Source organism: Phacochoerus africanus, chromosome 13 (assembly GCF_016906955.1).
Source record: "Phacochoerus africanus isolate WHEZ1 chromosome 13, ROS_Pafr_v1, whole genome shotgun sequence".
Classification (NCBI taxonomy): domain Eukaryota; kingdom Metazoa; phylum Chordata; class Mammalia; order Artiodactyla; family Suidae; genus Phacochoerus; species Phacochoerus africanus.
The window spans coordinates 606,637-624,142 of NC_062556.1; the positions used below are offsets into that span (position 1 = coordinate 606,637).

The 17,506-nt window shown below is 48.2% G+C and overlaps 1 protein-coding gene across 1 annotated transcript in view; it reads right to left on the reverse strand.

Annotated features, from left to right (window-relative positions):
* The window catches only part of LOC125113611 (zinc finger MYM-type protein 5-like), a 40,973-nt gene extending 24,036 nt beyond the window's left edge, over positions 1–16,937 (reverse strand). Inside the window, exons 1-5 of the mRNA XM_047756425.1 lie at positions 16,716–16,937; positions 16,253–16,570; positions 15,356–15,420; positions 2,384–2,870; positions 2,052–2,145 (exon numbers count right to left, since the gene is read on the reverse strand). Of these exons, the coding sequence (XP_047612381.1) occupies positions 2,052–2,145; positions 2,384–2,870; positions 15,356–15,420; positions 16,253–16,570; positions 16,716–16,937 (1,186 nt within the window). The remainder of the gene's footprint in view (positions 1–2,051; positions 2,146–2,383; positions 2,871–15,355; positions 15,421–16,252; positions 16,571–16,715) is intronic.
* Between the last annotated feature and the right edge of the window lie 569 nt (positions 16,938–17,506).

Genomic DNA, 17,506 nt, shown 5'->3' on the forward strand with positions numbered 1-17,506 from the left:
CCCTAAAAAAAAATACCAAAAAAGGGGGTATTTGTCACATAACACCTAAATATTGTAAAGTGAAAAAAAACTTTTGATTCTTTTAACTTTAAAATTAATAATTTTAATTTCTAGCATGATAATAGATATTAAAAAAATCTCTGGGGTCTTTGGTCATTTCCAAAACTGAAACTGAGACCAAAGAGGGTTTTTTTTGGAAAAACCATCCAACAGAAATAATAAACAACATAAACAAGGACATTTGGTGTGTGAATAGTAAAAAATAACCCATAATTCCTAAAAAATAGAGAAATGAATATCTCAGAGAAAGAAATACTTTATAGGAGTTCCCGTCGTGGCGCAGTGGTTAACGAATCCGACCAGGAACCATGAGGTTGCGGGTTCAGTCCCTGCCCTTGCTCAGTGGGTTAACGATCCGGCGTTGCCGTGAGCTGTGGTGTAGGTTGCAGACGCGGCTCGGATCCCGTGTTGCTGTGGCTCTGGCGTAGGCCGGTGGCTACAGCTCCGATTCGACCCCTAGCCTGGGAACCTCCATATGCCGCGGGAGCGGCCCAAGAAATAGCAACAGCAACAACAACAACTACAACAACAAAAGACAAAAATAAATAAATAAATAAATAAATAAATAAATAAATACTTTATAGGAGTTTCCACTATGGCTCAGTGAGTTAGGAACCTGACTAGTATCCATGAGGACGAGGGTTTGATCCCTGGCTTTGTTCAGTGGGTTAAGATCTGGCCTTGTGGTGAGCTGTACCTCGGATCCCATGTGGCTGTGGCTGTGGCTGTGGTGTAGACCAGGAGCTACAGTTCCAATTTGACACCTAGCCCAGGAACTTCCATATGCCACACACACACACACACTATACAGCCACTGGAACTTCTATTTTTAAAATGACGTAACAGGAGTTCCCTCAGTGGCTCAATGGCATTGGTGGCATCTCTAGAGCACAGAGACGCAGATAAGATCACCAGCTCCACACAGTGGGTTAAAGGATCTGGCATTGCTACTGCATAGGTTGTAACTGCAGTTTGGGTATCATCATTGGCCCTGGAACTCTATAATACAAGGTGGTCAAAAAAGGGGAAAAAATGACATAACATACTAAAATTTTGATTACATCAAGAGAACCAAAACTATATATAACATGTTCTAAATCATATTTTTAAAACCAAAGAAGTCAAAGACCAAAAGCAAACAAACCAAAATTTTAACAGCAAAAAACAAAATTTAATAGCAGTCAACCCCTTCTTAGGGAGGTGACATACTATTTTCTTATTTCTAACTATGATTTCTTTCAAATGTCCTGTAATATTCTCATAACCACAGAAAAAGATTAATTAAAAAAAACACTAGCATTCTACTAAGTGATTCACTTCTTAGCTCTAGTTATTTTCCAGTCTTTTTCTAAAATTCTAAGTTGGTCAATAACTAAAATGGTCGAAAAACAAATAAAGAAATACCAAAACAAGTGCCACCATAAGTAATGAAAGAAGACACAAAAAGATATGCTAAATTTTAAATGACCTTCATTATATTTTATTACAACTAGACTGGCCACATGAACATTCTTAAAATATTTATGTGCAGGAGTTTCCACTGTGGCTCAGAGGAAACGAATACGACTAACATCCATGAGGATGCAGGTTCAATCCGTGGCCTTGCTCAGAAGGTTAAGGATCCAGGTGCTGCCGTGAGCTGTGGTGTAGGTCGCAGATATGGCTCAAATCTGGTGTTGCTGTGGCTGTGGTGTAGGCCAGCCACTGAAGCTCCAATTCGACCCCTCGCCTGGGAATTCCATAGGCTGCAGTTCAGCCATAAAAAGAAAAAAAAAAAACCTTCTGACACAAATCACACTGGGTATGATTTATGTAGACAGAGAATACTGAAGTTTCCTTCAGTAAAACAGTCTACTATCTGGATATGAAACACAAGAGAAATTAAGTATTTCACATACAGAAAGTAAGTAAAATAGATATAGGTACTAAAAATAACAGCCAAAAGTTTATGTAGGGGGAAAAGAAAATATTTAATATCACTCACTGCTTACCAGGATTATGATGAGCTGCAAATTCTCCGTTCTGAAATTCATCTCCTGCCCCATTCATTCTACCAGGATTAAAAGGTCCTACTGCAGTCTTGGTCTGTGAAGTTAAAGACGGGGTGTATGTTTGTACATTAACACCAAAATTACTTGACTGCAGTCCTTTAGCGACCTCTCCCAAGTTGGTATTCTATAGTGATGTTACATGTGTAACCAGTAAGTTCACATCTCGCCCAGCATTCAGAGGTTAATATCTGTTTCTAAGGCTGTCATATTAGCAATTTCAATGTCAGAGTCGATTCTGCAGTGATAACACCATTACCCATTCCTGCATTTACCTTACTTCTTGAAAGACTGGAAGTGGAGAAATCCAAATCTTTGGTTCTGTTTTTAGTTTCAGGAAGTACCCATTCAATAAAACTGGACGAAATTTTCTTTTCCTTTCCATTTGTTTCTATGTCCTCTTCATCATCAATAACGATTGTCTCACTTATCTTTCCCTTCTGAGAAGCCAAATCTCTTGAGGAAGGAAGCATTAGGGAATAATTTCCTTGTAGTGTTTCCTTTTCTGTTGCAGCAAATTTTCCTTGGTCAGTTACTACTGGAGCAGAAGCTGAAGGAGGTTGTATAGATTCAACAAACACAACATCATCATCATCTTCCATCGATGAGTTTCTAGATCTCTTAACTAAAGGACTAGTTGGGTCGTCAAATGAATTTCCTACGTCCGTGAGACTCGTTGCCATGGCTCTACTCCCTAATAAAACACGAGTCTGTTCAGCCAAGTCAGGTCCTCCCGCTGAACATCTGGCCGTGCTAATGAACCTGTAACACATACAGTGTAAAAAAAAAAAAAAAAAAAAGTTCCAGCATGTTATGATTATTACACTTTAGTACAATAAGATAGCACAAATACAAATTCAATTTACCTAATTTTACCTAAGTTCCTCCTTGAAATAGAAAAGAGTACAGGGAGGTCCCTTGTGGCTCAATGGGTTAAATACCCAGCGTTGTCACTGCTATGGTTCTGGTAACAGTTGTGGCATGGTTCAATCCCTCGCCCAGGAATTTACACATGCCATGGGTACAGTCAAAAAAAAAGGTACAAAATAATTCCATCAAAGGTACGCAATAATTCCACCAATAACCCAGCGTCCAGATATAATTACTATACTAAATATACTTTTATGTACTAAAATGACTATACAAGAAAAGTAAGTAAAAATTTAAAAATTAAACATATTTTAGGTTTATTTTAGGGCCACACTCTCAACATATGGAAGTTCCAAGGCTAGAGGTCAAATCCGAGCTACAGCTGACGGCTTACGCCACAGCCATAGCAACAAAGGATCCGAGCCAGGTCAGCAATCCACACCATGACTCATGCTAACACCAGATCCTTAACCCACTCAGCAGGGCCAGGAATCAAACCTGCATCCTCATGGTTACATCTAGTTAGGTTCATTACTGCTGAGTCACATCAGGAACTCCTAAAAATTTTTTAAATTAAAAAAAAAAGAAATTCAAATTTTCTTTCCCTAATGTCTTTAGTCTTTTTTTTTCCCCCCCAAACTCTCTGCTTCCAAAAGCACCATGGTGGCACATCAAGCTAAGGATCCGGCATCGTCACTATAGCAGCTTGGATCACTGCTGTGGTGCAGGTTCAATCCCTGGACGTCAAACTTCCACATGCTGTCAGTGTGGCCAAAATACATAAAACTATAGGATTAAATCTTTCTGAATCTTGTTGTTTTGTTTTTTTTTTTGGGGGGGGGGTCCTTGTCCAGGAATTGCCAGGCATTGGGCTAGGGATTTTTTATATAAAGTTCTAGGGACAGATGTATAATCTGATTCATTTTACAGATCAGAAAACCTATCTGGGTAAGCCCAAACAGGTCGTAAACTCAGAGCTCTACCTCTAAGCCCCAAATTCTTAGCCACTTTAATTCAACAAACACATGTGTGTATCTACCATGCACTAGAGAAATGAGAATGAAGAGTTCCCATCATGGCTCAGTGGTTAACGAACCCGACTAGCATCCATGAGGACACGGGTTTGACCCCTGGCCTTGTTCAGTGGATTAAGGATCCAGTGTTGCTGTGAGCTGTGGTGGAGGTCACAGATGCAGCTCGGATCCTGTGTTGCTGTGGCTGTGGTATAGGTCAACAGCTAAGCTCCAACTGCACCCCTAGCCTGTGAACCTCCATATGCCACAGGTGTGGCCGTAAATACACACACACACACACACACACACACACACACACACACACACGAAAGGAAATGAGAATGAGATCCAGCAGAGAGACCCATCTGGAAGAATCTGAGAAGTGAACCATCAAGGAGGCAAGGCCCTTAAGGCAGATCAGAGAACGATGTGTGCACAGGGGGTTGTAAAATTCAACACCCTTTATGTCAAAACCAAGAGGGAAAAGTACGCACAGGACTGTCCCTCAGGGTCTGCAGGGGACTGGCCCTAGGACATCCTTGGATGCTCAAGCCAAGTCGGCCCTCCCATCCAAGGTTCCACCCACTGACTCAACCAACACCGATCAAGTGCTACCAGAGCATTAACTGAAAAAGTATCTGCGCGTAAGTGGCTCCATGCAATTCAAACCTGTGTTGTTCAAGGGTCCACTGTAACTGGAAAGTACATAAGTACACAGAAATAACAGATGGAAAGCTGAGTAAACGTTACACATGCTGGCTTCAATTTTTTTTTTAGAAACCCAACACACAAAAGGTGGTGGGAACTATATGGATGTTGAATAATTTAAAAAAAAGCACTCACACAGCAGTCATATTCAATTGTAAACACCACCTCAGGAGTTACGTTGTAGCTCAGCAGTAACAACCCTAACTACCATCCATGAGGATAAGGGTTCGACCCCTGGCCTTGCTCAGTGGGTTAAGGATCCAGCAGTGCCATGAGCAGTGGTGTAGGTCACAGACATGGCTCAGATCCTGCGTCACTGTGGCTGGGGCAGAGGCCGGCAGCTGATGTGACCCCTAGCCTGGGAACTTCCATGTGCCTGGGTGCTACCCTAAACACAAAAAAAAGAAAAAAACTTTTAAACACCTCATACCGAAAAATGCTAAATAACATTCTATTCTAAAATCTTCCTAAACTGGGAGTTCCCGACATGGCTCAGCGGTTAACAAACCTGGCTAGCATCGACAAAGACAAGGGTTTGATCCCTGGACTCACTCAGTAGATTAAGGATCCAGCATGGCCGAGAGCTGTGGCATAGGTCACAGATACAGGTGGGATTCCACATCGCTGTGGCTGTGGTGTAGACCAGCAGGTGCAGCTCCAACTCAACACCTAGCCTGGGAACTTCCGTATTCCGCACCTGTGGCCCTAAAGAGAAAAAAATCTAAGAAAGCAGTTTAAAAGGGTTATAAAAGAAATACAACAATTAGGATCACAGTTAACACTCAATCCTCAACCAGAAAGATTATTATGTGGTTGCTTTTCAAAGGAAAGAGGCAATAATAGCAGCCTAAACTGAGTTATGAAATATTAAGAACTATTATACTCAAATTTTCTCAGTCCTTTCTGTATTTGAATAAGCCAAAAATGGAAAAGACCAGTTTTGGGAAAAGAGCTATATCTGACTCCACAGTACCCCCTGGTGGCTGCTTAGATTTTACCTTAAACTTCTCGAGGAAAGTAACACAAAGGGCATCCTTTACACTCAGATCCTTGTAGTTTTCTATTTCTAAAAAAAATTACGTATTCATGTATTTTCAAATTCCAGATTGTGAAAAAAGTTAAACAACTATTAAAAGCCATTGTGGGAGTTCCCGACGTGGCTAGCAATAACAAACCCAAATAGTATGCATGAGGATGCAAGTTTGATCCCTGGCCTTGCTCAGTGAGTTAAGGATCTGGCGTTGCCATGAGCTGTGGTGTAGGTCACACGCATGGTCAGATCCTGCATTATTGCTGTGGCTATGGAGTAGGCAGGCAGCTACAGTTCTGACTGGACTCCTAGCCTGGGAACTTTCACTGCCACGGGTATGCCCCTAAAACTTAAAAAAACATAAAACTTAAAAAAACATAAAAAACCAAAAACAAAACAAACACAAAAAAAAATCAGCCATCATGGAGTTCCCACAACAGGATCAGTGGCATCCTGGGAGCACTGGAACACAGGTTCAATCCCTAGCCTACTACAGTGGGTTAAGGATCCAGTGTTGCTGCATCTGGCCCAGGAACTCCAAAAACTGTGTGGTGTGGCCAAAAAACAAAAGCAAGACAATGTGCATTTGATTTAATCATCAAACACTTTAATTCCATATGGATAAGCCTACAGAAAAATTCAAGCATTTCTAAAATATTATCCAAAACAGAAAAAGTTATGGATTAGTGAAAGACATTGAGCAAATCACTGAGTTTTACTTTCCTAAACTATAAAATGTAAATGAGGATAAAGGACTCCAAGGTGGGTTTTTTTTTGTCTTTTGTCTTTTGAGGGCCGCACCCGCAGCATATGGAGGTTCCCAGGCTAGGGGTCTAATCAGAGCTCAAGCCGCCAGCCAATGCCACAGCCACAGCAACGCCAGATCCAAGCCACGTCTGTGACCTACACCACAGCTCACGGCAATGCCGGATTGTTAACCCATTGAGCAAGGCCAGGGACCAAACCCACATCCTCCTGGTTCCTAGTCAATTCGTTTCCAGCCCACCACACTCCAAGGACTCCAAGGTGGTTTTTTTTGTTTTGTTTTGTTTTTGTTGTTGTTGTTGTTGTTTTGTCGTTGTTGTTGTTGCTATTTCTTGGGCCGCACCCGAGGCATATGGAGGTTCCCAGGCTAGGGGTTGAATCGGAGCTGTAGCCACCGGCCTACGCCAGAGCCACAGCAACGCGGGATCCGAGCCCGCGTCTGCAACCTACACCACAGCTCACAGCGATGCCGGATCGTTAACCCACTGAGCAAGGGCAGGGATCGAACCCGCAACCTCATGGTTCCTAGTCGGATTCGTTAACCACTGCACCACGACGGGAACTCCCATCCAAGGTTGTTATCAAGATAAACTGACATGCAAGTCCTTGCTTGGACCATATTAAAATCCTCTGCAATAAGACAGGTTTTCATGTGCTATGTTGCCTACACCCTAAAATTTCAACAACTAATTATTTAGCCAGTCTTCCTGTGGTATCTTATTCATCTACAACTATTTAATGTTTAAGTGATTTTCATTTTGACTCAATTACAATTAGTATAAAATCAATGGAAAATCCACAGAGAGAAGATCAGTACAAAATTGTTCTAAGACCACACAAAAGGTAGGCTGAAACCTGAACAAGATTCTTAAAATGCAAATTATCTCTAGGTGGTGGTTAAGAACCCTGAGAAGAAGTTACTTAATTAGTAGTAAAGATAAGAGTTAACAGTAAAACAAAGATACAAAGAAGGGTGTTTTGCCTGTTGTATTCACTTTGAGTAACATCTCACGGCAGTTTTTATTTCCCAAAGGTTGCTCCATTTACCTCTTTTATTTTTGTTTTTTTTAATGTCTTGTCTTGTCTTTTTTTTTTTTTTTAAGCTACACCCTCAGCATACGGAGGTTTCCAGGCTAGGGAATGAATCGGAGTTGTGCCCGCTGGCCTACACCACCGCCACAGCAACAGCAGATCTAAGCCACGTCTGTGGCCTTCACCAAAGCTCATGACCAAGCCAGATCCTTAACCCACTGAGCGAAGCCAGGGATCAACCCCGCATCCTCATGGACACTAGTCAGATTCATTTCCCCTGAGCCACAATGGGAACTCTTACTCCAACTACCTTCTGAAAAAATTGTGATAAAATACATTTAACATAGAATACCATTTTAACGACTAATCAATTTAGACATTTAATCAAGTATGCAGTTCAGTGTTATAGTTTTAAAAATGTGCTTTTTCCGCATTCCTGCTCTGGCACAGCAGGTTAAGGATCCCATGTTGATGCAGCTATGGTTTAGGTCACAATAGCAACTCAAATTCGATCCCTGATGTGAGAATTTCCATGTGCTGTGGGTACGGCCAATAAATAAATAAAATAAAATAAAATAACTTCTTGAAATAGCTAAAATAAAATAAATTTTTGAAATAGCTAAAATAAAAATGGTGAGTTATTTTTTGGTTCGTTTTTCTTTTTATGTCCTCACTGTTGGCATACGGAAGTTCCTGGGCCAGGGGTCAAACTGAAGCCACCAAAGGCCCTACATCACAGCCAGAATCACGATATCCAAGCCACATCTGCAACTTATGCCACAGCTTAAGGAAACAGAAGATCCTTAACTCCGAAGGAGGCCAAAAATCAAACCTACATCCACAGAGACAGAGTCAGGTTCTTAACCCGCTGAGCCACAGAAGGAACTCCAAAAATGGTGAGATGTTACTATGACAAGAATAGCACATGATGAGTAAGGTAAACTAAACTGCTCATGAACCTTCAAACATTAAACTCACCACGAGGAGTTCCCAGCAGCAACAGCTTAGGCCAGCAGCTACAGCTCCGATTCGACCACTAGCCTGGGAACCTCCACATGCCTCAGGTGCGGCCCTAAAAAGCAAAAAAAAAAAAGAAGGAAAAATGAAATCAATCAATCAATAACCTACTAGAGACTGAGATGGCAGATCAGGGAGTTCCCATCATGGCACAGCAGAAACAAATCCAACTAGTATCCATGAGGTACAACTTCAATCCCTGGCCAAGCTCAGCAGGTTAAGGATCTGGCATTGCCGTGAGCTGTGATATAGGTTGCAGACACGGCTCAGATCTGGCGTGGCTGTGGCTGTGGCATGGGCTGTCAGGTGCAGCTCCAATTCAACCCCTAGCCTGGAAACTTCCATATGCTGACGGTGCGCCCCTAGAGAGACAAAAAAAAGAAAAAGAAAAAAAGAAAAAAAAAGACGGTAGATCACCCATCACTAACTTCGATCACTTCTAAAATCTCCATAAACAACAGTAAAGTTCTTACTCCAAGCAAAGCAACAAATTTGATAAACTGAAGAGGTGAGGCATGAGTAGTTAACTAACTCTGCCTACCTGAGATAGCCAAACTCTAAGACAGTGATGGAAAAAGCTGAGAAACATCCTGACTCAAAAGACTCAGAAGCCTACAGGTGCAGCAGCCGGTCTATGCCACAGCCACAGCAGTGCCAGATCCAAGCCGCATCTGCGACCTACACCACAGCTGCCGTTATCACTGGAATAGGGAGTAGGCGATGAAAATAAGGAGGATGTGAAAACCAAAATTCCCCTCTCTCCCTCAGAGTTGCTGATGACACGTCTTTTCCCACCCTGGCCAAATTCTCAGTTTTCTTCTTCAGAGAGGGGAGACCATAAGATCTTTGTCTAGGGGTGACCAGACATTGCTGAATGCTTCAGTACCACGCATATGAAATGCCCCATCCTACTTGATCTCCAGAGCACTGGCATCCAGAGGTCTACCTTCCAGAGAGCAGACTCCTCCCTGGAAGACTTCTTCCTCAAAAGACTTGTCTAGGAGTTCCCACTGTGGCTCCATGGTAACTGACTAGTATCCATGAGGACACAGGTTCAATTCCTGGCCCTGTTCAGTGGGTTAAGGATCCAGCGATGCCGTGAGCTGTGGTGTAGGGTCGCAGATGAGGCTCGGATCTGGCGTTGCTGTGGCTGTGATGTAGGCCAGGAGCTACAGCTCCAATGTGACCCCTAGCCTGGGAACTTCCATATGCTGTGGGAGTGGCCCTAAACAAAAAAACAAACAAAAAAATCAGAAAGAAATACTTCTTTCTGTGGTATTAGGGGCCCAGAAAAGGGAAGGATCTAAAAAGATGATGACTTCACAAGTTCTCCATCAACTGGCCAAAAAAGAATCATCCTACAGTGAACTGGAAGCTGAAAGCTCCACTTACTCTTCCAATCTATTCCCTATTTCCCAACACTTTCCTTTGTTCTTTTAATTTTTTTTTCTTTTTGGGGCCGCACCCACGGCATATAAAAGTTACAAGGCTAGGAGTCAAATTAGAGCTGCAGCTGTGGGCCCACACCACAGCCACAGCCACGCCAGATCCGAACTGCATCTGTGAGCTACACCACAGGTTACAGCAACAAGGGATCCCCAAACAACGGAGCAAGGCCAGGGATGGAAGCTGCATCCTCATGGATACTAGTTAGGTTAGTTAACACCGACCCACAAGAACTGCTTTTTTTAAGTTTTATGGCCGCATTCGCAGCATATGTAACTTCCACACTGAATCCCAGCCACAGTCGTGACCTACACCACACCTGTGGCCACACCAGATCTTTAAGCCACTGTGCTAGTCCAGGAGTCCAACCTGCACCTCTGCATCAACCTGAGCTCCTCTACTCAGCTTCTTACCATAGTGCCATGGTGGGAACTCCTCTATTTCGCAATTCTTTTTTTTTCCTTTTTTTATTTTTTGTCTTTTTGCCATTTCTTGGGCTGCTCCCTCGGCATGTGGAGGTTCCCAGGCTGGGGGTCTAAGTGGAGCTGTAGCCGCCAGCCTACGCCAGAGCCACAGCAACTCAGGATCCGAGCCGAGTCTGCAACCTACACCACAGCTCACGGCATCGCTGGATCCTTAACCCACTGATCAAGGCCAGGGATCGAACCCGCAACCTCATGGTTCCTAGTCGGATTCGTTAACCACTGCGCCACGATGGGAACTCCTCCTTTTCTTTTTAGGGCTGCTCCCACAGCATGTGGAAGGTCCAAGGCTAGGGGATGAATCAGAGCTTTAGCTGCTGGCCTACACAACAGACACTACAACGAAGGATCCAAGTCACCTCTGCAACCTACACCACAGCTCACAGGAACGCCAGGTCCTTAACCCACTGAGCAAGGCCAGGGATCGAACCCAAGTCCTCACGGATATTAATCAGGTCCGTTACTGCTGAGCCACAACTGGAACTCTTATTTCCCAATTCTTAAATGTGAGTAGACCAATCAAGAATTATGAACAGGGAGTTCCCGTGGTGGCGCAGTGGTTAACGAATCCGACTAGGAACCATGAGGTTGCGGGTTTGATCCCTGCCCTTGCTCAGTGGGTTAACGATCCAGCGTTGCCGTGAGCTGTGGTGTAGGTTGCAGATGCGGCTCGGATCCTGTGTTGCTGTGGCTCTGGCGTAGGCCAGTGGCTACAGCTCCGATTGGACCCCTAGCCTGGGAATCTCCATATGCTGCGGGAGCGGCCCAAGAAATAGCAAAAAGACCAAAAAAAAAAAAAAAAGAATTATGAACAATGAGGAAAGCTTCCTAAAAAAAAAATCATTAAAGGAGAAAAAAAAAGGAAAAATAAAAATGTAGGGAAAAGAAAACAAAATGAAAATCCACACACTAACAGTTCTTTAAATGGATACTTGATAAGTAAAAGATTGTAAAAAAAAAAAAAAAAAATAGCATTTCGAGTATAAAAAAGAGATTCTGGAAAGTAAGAGCTCAGCAAAAACAAAAAATTCAGTAATAAAGCTGAGGAATTAACAGAAAACAAAAGAATCACAGCTACTATTAACAATACATGTGCATCTAAGTGTGTCCTGCGTCGCTCAGGAGCACTGTACCAGCTTGATGGTAACCTTGGGAAGAGAGACAACTCTTTCACTCATTTACAAAACACTCACGATAAAAATCTATTAATTGAATAAGATGAACATTTATAAAAATTCATTTATTGACCCTTCTTTAGTTTACACTTGCCAAAGCAAGTACAAGAGCAGAGGTTTGAACCCGAATCCGGCGGGCACTAAACCCAGTCCTTGAACACCATGCTGCAAATACCCTAGGCACATGCTGTTGAGAACAGTGGGGTTTCTAAGAGGTAATAGCTGGGCCAGTGACTTGGTCTTCTGCCCGTCTTAGTCTTCAGTAGTTCCCTTTCTCTACGAAGATCCCTTATCTTCTCTAGAAGCTCTAGAAGCCCACCCACATTCCACCACCTCACAAAACTAACAAGTAATGTGAGATATCAGGTATCCTATGGGAATTACCCAGTTGAAACAGCCATTCCGAAAAGCTGTCTAACTAAAGTGTGTTCTGAAGCATAACAGACTAAGAGCAAAGCCAAGTTTGGCAGAGAGCAGCAGGGCAGAGGGAGGAAGAAAGAGGAGCACTATAACAGAGAAACGAGCCGTAAGTTTCTTTTTGACGACCAGTGTAAAACTGATTGGCTGAAATGACGAAACAAGCAGGACCTACCACTGTACAGAATCCCGGTTAACAAGCAGAATCAGAGATTTTTTTTAAAAAATCATTTTGAGGAGTTCCCGTCGTGGCGAAGTGGTTAACGAATCCGACTAGAACCATGAGGTTGAGGGTTCGGTCCCTGCCCTTGCTCAGTGGGTTAACAATCCAGCATCGCCGTGAGCTGTGGTGTAAGTTGCAGATGCAGCTCGGATCCTGCGTTGCTGTGGCTCTGGCGTAGGCCGGTGGCTACAGCTCCGATTAGACCCCTAGCCTGGGAACCTCCATATGCCGAGGGAGCGGCCCAAGAAATAGCAAAAAAAACAAAAAAAAAACAAAAAAAATCATTTTGAGACACCTAATAAATTAAGACCAGAACTGGTATAAAAGCCATTAAGTGTCATGCAGACTGAGAAGTAGGCATTTTAATGTATCAAAAAGAACAGCACATAGGTCACTTTTTAGTAACAAGAAAAAAACATTAATTTCATAATAGAAGCTGTCATTACCAACTCAGTGATCAATCTTTTGTTGGTGGTGAGTTTTTTTTTTCTTTTTTTTTGGCTTTTTAGTGCAGACCCTGTAACATATGGAGGTTACCAGGCTGGGGTTCAAACTGGAGCTGTACAGCACAGCCACAGCCACACAGGATATGAGCTGTCTGCAACCTACACCACAGCTTATGGCAAAGCCAGATTGTAACCCACTGAGCGAGGCCAGGGATTGAACCTGCAACCTCATCATTACTGGCTGGTTTTGTTACCGATGTGCCACAAAGGGAACTCCTCAGTGGTCAATCTTAAAAATCTTAAAATCAGGAGTTCCCGTCGTGGCGCAGTGGTTAACGAATCCGACTAGGAACCATGAGGTTGCGGGTTCGGTCCCTGCCCTTGCTCAGTGGGTCGGCCATCCGGCGTTGCCGTCAGCTGTACTGTAGATCACAGACTCGGCTCGGATCCCGCGTTGCTGTGGCTCTGGCGTGGGCTGGTAACTACAGCTCCGATTCGACCCCTAGCCTGGGAACCTCCATGTGCCGCGGGAGCGGCTCAAGAAATAGCAAAAAGACGAAGAAAAAAAAAATCTTAAAATCAGGAGTTCCCGTCATGGCGCAGTGGTTAATGAATCCGAGTAGGAACCATGAGGGTGCGGGTTCGATCCCTGGCCTTACTCAGTGGGTTAAGGATCCGGCGTTGCCGTGAGCTGTGGTGTAGGTCGCAGACGCAGCTGGGATCCCGCGTTGCTGTGGCTCTGGCGTAGGCCTGTGGCTACAGCTCCGATTCGACCCCTAGCCTGGGAACCTCCATATGCCATAAGAGTGGCCCAAGAAATGGAAAAAAAAAAAAAAATCTTAAAATCACAACTAGGGTGAGAACTAGATTTTATACCTCTCAAAGTGATACTTGCTAGAGAACCGTCAGGATACAGAAACACAAATCTTCCTCAAATATAAGACAAAAACATACAAAAAGTACTGCTTCCATCAATCTTAAAAGAGAAGATTCAGATTTTTCCTTTTGTTTTTTCAGGGCTGCACCTGTGGCACGTGGAGGTTCCCAGGCTAGGGATCAAATCCGAGCTATAGCTGCAGAGCTACACCCCAGCCACAGCGACGCCAGACCTGAGCCACGTCTGCGACCTACACCACAGCTTACAGCAACGCTGGATCCTTAATCCACTGTGCTAGGCCAGGGATTTAACCCACATCCTCATGGATGCTAATCAGGTTCCTTAACGACTAAGCCATGACATGAACTCCGGATTCAGATTTTTCTTAATCCAACAGAAAAGAAAAAAATTATGTCTATCCACTAGAAAGGGGAAAACATGATAAAAACAAAGCATTTAAAATGGAACTAGGGGAGTTCCCGTCGTGGCGCAGTGGTTAACGAATCCGACTAGGAACCATGAGGTTGCAGGTTCCATCCCTGGCCTTGCCGAGTGGGTTAACGATCCGGCGTTGCCTTGAGCTGTGGTGTAGGTCACAGACGCGGCTCGGATCCTGAGTTGCTGTGGCTCTGGTGTAGGCTGGTGGCTACAGCTCCGATTCGACCCCTAGCCTGGGAACCTCCATATGCCGCAGGAGCGGCCCAAGAAATAGCAAAAAGACCAAAAAATAAATAAATAAATAAATAAAATAAAATGGAACTAGGAGTTCCCGTCGCAACTCAGTGGTTAACAAATCAGACTGGGAACCATGAGGTTGCGGGTTCAATCCCTGGCCTCACTCAATGGGCTAAGGATCTGGCATTGCTGTGGCTGTGGTGTAGGCCAATGACCCCGAGTTACTGTGGCTCTGGCGTAGGACCGCAGCAACAGCTCTGATTAGACCCCTACCCTGTGAACCTCCATATGCTGCGGGTACAGCCTTAAAAACACAAAACGATAAATAAATAAATAATAAAATGAAATGGAACTAGAGGGGAGTTCCCATTGTGGCTCAGTGGTAATGAACCTGACTAGAATGCGTGAGGACACGGGTTCTATCCCTGGCCTTGCTCAGTGGGTTAAAAGATCCTGTGTTGAGTGACCTGTGCTGTAGGTCACAGAACTAGCTTGCATTCTGAGTGGCTGTGGCTATAGGGAGGCCTGAGGCTACAGCTCCATTAGACCCCCTGGTCTGTGTATTTCCATATGCCGCAAGTGCAGTGGCCCTAAAAAGACAAAAACAAAATGAAACCAGGAGCTCCCACTCTGGGACAGTAGGTTAAGATCCAGTGCTGTCTCTGTGGCACTGCAGATTCACCCCCGCCTGCCCAGTGGCTTAAAAATCCAGGTTGCTGCAGCTGTGGTGTAAGCCAAAGCTTCGGCTTGGATAAACCCCTCCGCAGGAACTTCAACATGCCCTCGGTGCGGCCAAAAAGAAAAAAATAAGCGAGGGAAAAAAGAAAAAAAAAAGCAAAAAGCAGGACAACATGGAACTAACATTAACTCCTCTCAAGAACTCAAGAGAATACCAGTGGTATAAATATGGGCTCCGAGTTCCCGTGATTACCGAGCCTGGGCTCTGGGGACAGGGTCCACCCCATAAACTAGCACTTTGCCTTCAAGATAACAGAAAGGTAAATTCCACAGAAACACACCCCGATAGTGCACGAACTGTATTCAACACGAACGCGGGGTAAAATTACTCACAAACTGTTTTGCGCCCTCACTCGTGCCAAACGTTCACCGAGCGGGCCTGAATGAGATTCCTGGTCCTAGAAGGAGAGAGGAAAATGGATGTTAGGCAGAGCAGCCCTGGACGCAGCAGCACCAGGGGAGGAAGCAGGGAAGAGAGGGAACGGCGGCTCAGGCTCCTCCCGCCCCCGCGCCGCTGCGGAGGGGACTCCAGGTAGAGACAGGCCCCGTCCGGACCCGGCGAGCCTCAACTCAGCCTTCCAACTTCAGAAGGGCAGGCGGAGGGCGGCGAGCCGGCTCCGGGAGGGGAGGGGAGGGACGGGCGAGCGCAGCCTCCGCGCACGCGGGGAATCCCGTCCCGCGACCCGCACCCGCTGCGCCCACCCGGCGCCGTCCCTGTCCCGCCGGCACCCACTCGGGGGTAGCTCGCGGCCGCGCGGGGCCGAAACCCCTCGCCCTGACACACGCCGGCTGCCATCCGCCATTGGAAACCCAAACTAGCCCAGTGAGGACGCGGCGCGCGAGCCCCGGGCGGCCGAGGAAGGGAGCCCGCGCCACACCGGCGAGGGTGAGAACGCGCCGCGAGCGCCCACGGAGGCGCCCCTCCCCCACCTCCACCCGGGGACCCCCGCCGCCCGCCCCCGCACCTGGCGGCCCCGGGCGACCCCCGCCGCCGGCGTCCGCCTCACCCGGCCCTCGCGGCCGCCTGGGACATGAGCGGAGCCGCCAGCAGCCCGAGGCCCCGACGCGGCAGCGGCGACGGCGGCCGCGCCGCGGGCGCTCGTCCCGGGTCGGTGGGAGGCTCCGGAGGCTGCCCTCACCCATCGCCTCCGCCTCCGGAGGCTGCGCCGCTCCCGGCCACCCCCACTGTCGGCGGCCCTGGGCTGGAGACACAGCGGGGACAAGCCTCACCCGGTTCTGGCTGCGGCTCCGCGGAACGAACCTCCCCGCCCCCGGCCCACCCCCCTTCGGGAACCAGCGCAACTCCGATCGGTCCAGTCCCGGCTTTAGCGCTGGTGAGGAGGCGGAGGCGGCGGCCGCGGCGGCGCGGCCCGACCCGCCAGGCCCCGCCCTCCGCGCCCTCACTGGCCGGCGTGGAAGGCGGGCCCGGCGCCGCGGGCACGCCCATTGGCTGCGTCCGCCTTCCTTCAGGACACCCTCGAGGGGCTGGCCCGACGGCTTGTCCGTCAGGCGCAGGCCACACCCCCGCGTCTCCAGTCCACCCCGCCCCTCCGCCCCCGCCCCCACCCCAGCCCGTCAGGGTCGGGCCGCCGACTCCCCTGCGCGCCGCACCGGCCGCCGTTCGGCCCCTGGCGCTCGGGGGCTGTCGGGGCCCCGCGGCCCAGGGGCCTCAGCCTGGGCGTCCGGCCGCTACGGCGGCTGCGAGCGACGCCGCGCGGGGAGCGCCGCGGCCTCGATGTCCCCAACGCCCTCCCTGTCCAGTGTCTGGCGGCCCCGGGAGGGGCGAGCGGGCGGGGGGTGCGGCCACGGGGGCGGGAGCCGGGAGCCCCGGGCCGGGGGCGCCCGCGGGCTCCGAGGGCCGGCAGCGCTTCCCCTCGCCGCAGCCCCGTGGGGAGGCGTCCCCCGCTCCCGTCATGGCTGCGGGAGGAGGCGACGTCCTCCATCTTGTCGGGCTCGGGGGGCGGGGGGGGCTGGGGGGCCGCCCCCACGCGTCCCGGGAAACCGGGCTGGGCCCCGCCGGGCGGCCGCGGGGACGGCGCCCGCTGCCGACTCGGCGCCCGGGAACCGGCCGGCGCGACGGGGCCGGACCCAGACGCCGCTCCCCGCCTCCGCCCGCCAAGATGGAGGCGCAGCGGGCTGCGCGAAGCGGGCGCCCGCCTGTCGGAAGGGCCGGGCCGCCCCGCGCCGGGGCCGCCGCCTCCCTGGCCCTGGGCGGACGAGGCCCCGCGCTCCCCGGCCGCCCGGGACGGGAGGGAACCCAGGGGCGGCCGGGCGGCCGCGCGGGCTCCACCGAGGAGCCTTCCGGGCCGCGGGGCCTCTTTTGTTCGCCGTCTACAGCTCGGCCCCGGGCGCACGTCACGGGCGGTGCGGGTTCCGCGGTTCCACGTCAGGGGGAGCTCGGAGGCCGCCCCGGCCCGGCCCGGCCCGGCCCGGCCCGGCCTGGCGGCTGTCGGGGCTACTGAGCCCACGCTGTTTGGTATAATG